At 53.2% G+C, this 5,000-nt stretch overlaps 1 protein-coding gene across 1 annotated transcript in view; it reads left to right on the top strand.

Moving 5' to 3' along the window:
- Positions 1 to 5,000, top strand: part of ift140 (intraflagellar transport 140 homolog (Chlamydomonas)) — a 35,505-nt gene that overhangs the window by 29,814 nt on the left and 691 nt on the right. The window contains exons 22-30 of the mRNA XM_083687011.1: positions 229 to 361; positions 579 to 722; positions 1,643 to 1,771; positions 2,021 to 2,203; positions 2,393 to 2,599; positions 3,074 to 3,286; positions 3,757 to 3,923; positions 4,186 to 4,327; positions 4,716 to 5,000. The exon at positions 4,716 to 5,000 is cut by the window's right edge and continues 691 nt beyond it. Of these exons, the coding sequence (XP_083543137.1) occupies positions 229 to 361; positions 579 to 722; positions 1,643 to 1,771; positions 2,021 to 2,203; positions 2,393 to 2,599; positions 3,074 to 3,286; positions 3,757 to 3,923; positions 4,186 to 4,327; positions 4,716 to 4,928 (1,531 nt within the window). The 3' untranslated portion in view covers positions 4,929 to 5,000. The remainder of the gene's footprint in view (positions 1 to 228; positions 362 to 578; positions 723 to 1,642; positions 1,772 to 2,020; positions 2,204 to 2,392; positions 2,600 to 3,073; positions 3,287 to 3,756; positions 3,924 to 4,185; positions 4,328 to 4,715) is intronic.

Raw genomic sequence — 5,000 nt, 5'->3', positions numbered from 1 at the left:
GGAGAACACAGCAGGCAGGGTGGCGTACCGACTGGAGGTTTACCCTCTGCTGCCCCCTAGTGGAGACGATGCAGTATAACTGTTGTCATCAGTTCTTCTTCAGGCTAGTCCAGTGTTTGACCCCCTCCCCCTCATCCGCCTCCTTCCCCTCCTCCCCTCCCCTCCTCTCCTCTCCCTTCTCCCCCCCCCCCTCCTCCTCTCCACTCACCCCCATTTCTGTTGCCATAGGAACATCTATAAGTGGTGGGCTCAGTACCTGGAGAGCCAATCAGACATGGAGTCGGCGCTGCGCTACTACGAGTACGCCCAGGACTTCCTGTCTCTGGTCCGCGTGCACTGCTACCTGGGGAACATCCAGAAGGTAACACACAGGGGGGGAATATTTATGATGTAGCACACTTTTCTAGTGTCGGTACTTTGAAGTTCTCAAGAAGGAACTGTTGTTGTTTCTGCTCAGGGGAACATAGGTTAGATTAGAAATGCTGTGTGGGGAAACTTATTAAAACAGTATTTTTATGAAGTTTGATGTGACAGAGTTGAAGTGTGAATGTACCAAATATGTGTGTGTGATTTGCCAGGCGTCGGAGATTGCCAACGACACGGGGAACCGTGCGGCGTCCTACCACCTGGCACGGCAGTACGAGAGTCAGGAGGAGATCAAACAGTCGGTCCACTTCTACACCCGGGCCCAGGCCTACAACAACGCCATACGCCTCTGCAAGGTACCCTAACCCTAACCCTCACCACAGCCTAGCCCCTAACCCTCACCACAGCCTAGCCCCATCCCCTAACCCTAACCCTCACCACAGCCTAGCCCCATCCCCTAACCCTCACCACAGCCTAGCCCCTAACCCTCACCACAGCCTAGCCCCATCCCCTAACCCTCACCACAGCCTAGCCCCTAACCCTCACCACAGCCTAGCCCCATCCTCTAACCCTAACCCTCACCACAGCCTAGCCCCTAACCCTCACCACAGCCTAGCCCCTAACCCTCACCACAGCCTAGCCCCATCCTCTAACCCTAACCCTCACCACAGCCTAGCCCCATCCCCTAACCCTCACCACAGCCTAGCCCCATCCTCTAACCCTAACCCTCACCACAGCCTAGCCCCATCCTCTAACCCTAACCCTCACCACAGCCTAGCCCCTAACCCTCACCACAGCCTAGCCCCTAACCCTCACCACAGCCTAGCCCCTAACCCTCACCACAGCCTAGCCCCATCCTCTAACCCTAACCCTCACCACAGCCTAGCCCCTAACCCTCACCACAGCCTAGCCCCTAACCCTCACCACAGCCTAGCCCCTAACCCTCACCACAGCCTAGCCCCTAACCCTCACCACAGCCTAGCCCCTAACCCTCACCACAGCCTAGCCCCATCCCCTAACCCTCACCACAGCCTAGCCCCTAACCCTCACCACAGCCTAGCCCCTAACCCTCACCACAGCCTAGCCCCTAACCCTCACCACAGCCTAGCCCCTAACCCTCACCACAGCCTAGCCCCTAACCCTCACCACAGCTTAGCCTAGCCCCATCCCTCTAACAGCTTCTACACAGGGGCCAGGCCTAACCCTCACCCTCACCAAAGCCTAGCCCCTTACCCTACAGCCTACCCTTATTGTTGTTGTTGTTGTTGTTGTTTAGGAGAACGGTCTGGACGACCAGCTGATGAACCTGGCCCTGCTCAGTAACCCAGAGGACATGATGGAGGCAGCCTGCTACTACGAGGAGAAGGCCTCCCACATGGACCGAGCTGTCATGCTCTACCACAAGGTTAGCGACATCAACAGCTCAGTGACGTCTCTCTGCCTGTCTTCAAGGGAGTCGGTGCATCTTAAATGCCGCCACTAGGGGGCATCAGTGCTCTAATATTTGTGAATGGAGACAGTTCACTTTCACTGTGAATAACTGTCACTTTGATGTCACACTCTGAAGCATGCATACAGTCACACTTGCAGTCCATACATATATAGCCCCTAACCCTAACCCTAACCCCTAACCCTAACCCTAACCCACTCACAGGCGGGCCACTTCTCCAAGGCTCTGGAGCTGGCCTTCTCCACCCAGCAGTTCTCTGCCCTGCAGCTGATCGCGGAGGACCTGGACGGCACCTCCGACCCCGCCCTGCTGGCCCGCTGCTCCGACTTCTTCATCAAACACGCCCAGTACCAGAAGGCTGTGGAGCTGTTGGTGGCCGCCAAGAAGGTGTGTGTGTATTTGTGTTTAACATTGTGTGTGTGTGTATATGTGTTTAACTGTGTGTGTGTTTGTGTGTATATGTGTTTAACTGTGTGTGTGTGTGTATATGTGTTTAACTGTGTGTGTGTGTTTAACTGTGTGTGTGTGTGTGTGTGTTTAACTGTGTGTGTGTGTGTGCCTGTGTTGTACCCCTAGTACCACGAGGCCCTCCAGCTGTGTCTGGACCAGAGCCTGACCATCAGCGAGGAGCTGGCGGAGAGCATGACGGTGGCGCGGGAGTCCAAGGCCATGTCAGAGGAGGCCCGCAAGGACCTGCTGGAGCGCATCGCTGACTGCTGCATGCGCCAGGGCAACTACCACCTGGCCACCAAGAAGTACACACAGGCTGGCAACAAGCTCAAGGTCAGGAGGGTCACTCTGAAACAGGCTCTTCCATGACGCCGTGCGCCATCGTCATGTCCATGCAGGGTGCCCTGCACTCTTAGAAAAATGGGTTCTTCATTTGCCCCTGTAGGGGAACCCTTTGAAGAACCCATTTTGGTGCCATGTAGAACCTTTTAGGTTCCATGTAGAGCCTTTTGGGTTCCATGTAGAAGCTTTTGGGTTCCAAGTAGAGCCTTTTGGGTTCCATGTAGAGCCTTTTGGGTTCCATGTAGAACTCTCTGTGGAAAGGGTTTGACATGGCGCCAAAATGGGTTCCCCTACAGGGGCGAATGAAGAACCCTGTTTGGTTCCAACTAGCACCTTTTTCTCTGATAGAGTCTTTTGGGGTGCTTTTAACCTCACCGTACCATTCTAGTCATCATTCTAGTCACCATTCTAGTCACCATTCTAGTCATCATTCTAGTCATCCCTCCATCTCTTCTCCTCTCTCAGGCCATGCGAGCGCTCCTCAAGTCAGGTGACACAGAGAAGATTGTGTTCTTCGCCGGCGTGTCCCGTCAGAAGGAGATCTACATCATGGCCGCCAACTACCTGCAGTCCCTGGACTGGCGGAAGGATCCCGAGATCATGAAGAACATCATTGGGTTCTACACCAAAGGCCGGGCCCTGGACCTGCTGGCTGGCTTCTACGAGGCCTGCGCCCAGGTAAGGCACCTCCGTCAGGCTGAAGCAAAGACCTTCTATTCTATGCTATGCTATTCTGTTATTCTATTTTATTCTATTCTATGCTATTCTGTGCTATGCTATGTTATTGTATTGTATGTTATTCTATTGTATGTTATTCTGTGCTATGCTATGTTATTATATTCTATGTTATTCTATTCTATGTTATTCTGTGCTATGCTATGCTATGCTATGCTATGATATGAGAGGTCCTCCATGGATACTTTGATAGCCATATATTCCAGTGTGTCTTCATCATACCATTGATGTTCCATTATGTATCAACCATCTATCAAATAGCAAACCACTTTCAACACATCCCAGTACATCCCAACACATCCCAGTACATCCCAGTACATCCCAACACATCCCAACACATCCCAGTACATCCCAACACATCCCAGTACATCCCCAGGGTTGAGGGTAACTGTGTAACTGTGTCATGTGTTCAGGTGGAGATCGATGACTACCAGAACTATGAGAAGGCTCTTGGTGCTCTGACTGAGGCCTACAAGTGTCTGTCTAAAGCCAAGGGCCGCAGCCCAGAGGAGCAGCAGGCCCGCGTGCTTCAGCTCCAGCACAAGATCACCCTGGTCAAGAGGTTCGTCCAGGCGCGCAGGTGAGAACACCACCCCCTCCCTCGGCCCTCCCTCCGGCCCTCTCTGGATGGAGGAGGAGGAGGAGGAAGAGGAGGACACAGTAGATGCCTGTCAGTGTATTTGTGCTTGTCCCCTGTCTGTCTCCCCAGGCTGTCTGAGGAGGACCAGGGCCAGGCGGAGGAGAGGTGGTGTGTAGAGGTGTAACTGTGTGTGTGTGTGTGTGTGTGTGTGTGTGTGTGTGTGTGTGTGTGTGTGTGTGTGTGTGTGTGTGTGTGTCTCCAGGCTGTATGAAGAGGACCAGGGCGAGGCGGTGCGTCTGTGTGAGAGTCTTCTGGAGGAGGCAGATCTGGACCCTGCTGTCAGGATAGGAGACGCCTACGGCTTCCTGGTGGAACACCACTGTCAGCAGGGCAGCTACCCACTGGTGAGTGTCTGAGCATCATCATCATCATCATCACCACTATCATCATCATCATCACCATCATCACTGGTTCACTATCATCATTATCAGATCATCATCATCATCATCATCATCACCACCATTATCATCATCATCATCATCACTAGTTCTATCACCACCACCATCATCATCGTCACCACCATTATCATCATCATCATCATCATCACGAGTTCTAATATCATCATCATCACTAGTTCTATCATTATCAGATCATCATCATCACTAGTTCTATCATCATCATCATCATCACTGTCATAGTAGGGACACAGAGTAGATGGACTGATATACTCAGACATTATTTCTATACTGTACAGTAGTGAACATCAATCTTCCTCCTCCTCCTCTTCCTCAGGCGTACCGTAAGCTGGAGGAGCTGCAGAAGCTGCTCCCGTCTCTGAACGTGAGTTACTACGTGAGCCAGGGCAGCCTGGAGGCCCTGCAGAGGGCGGTGGGGGTCCCGCTGAGCCGGGGGGCGCTGGCCGCCCGGGGGGACCGCAGGGACAGCGGGGGGGAGGAGGACGAGGTGGAGGAGGAGGAAGCTCTGGAGGCTCAACCAGGAGACTGACCAACACACACACACACACACACACACACACACACACACACACACACAGGGACAGGTTGCTACCATCCTGCT

The sequence above is a fragment of the Argentina silus genome (genome assembly GCF_951799395.1).
Source record: "Argentina silus genome assembly, chromosome: 16".
In the NCBI taxonomy this organism is placed as follows: domain Eukaryota; kingdom Metazoa; phylum Chordata; class Actinopteri; order Argentiniformes; family Argentinidae; genus Argentina; species Argentina silus.
This window is presented reverse-complemented; position numbering and strand designations above follow the sequence as displayed.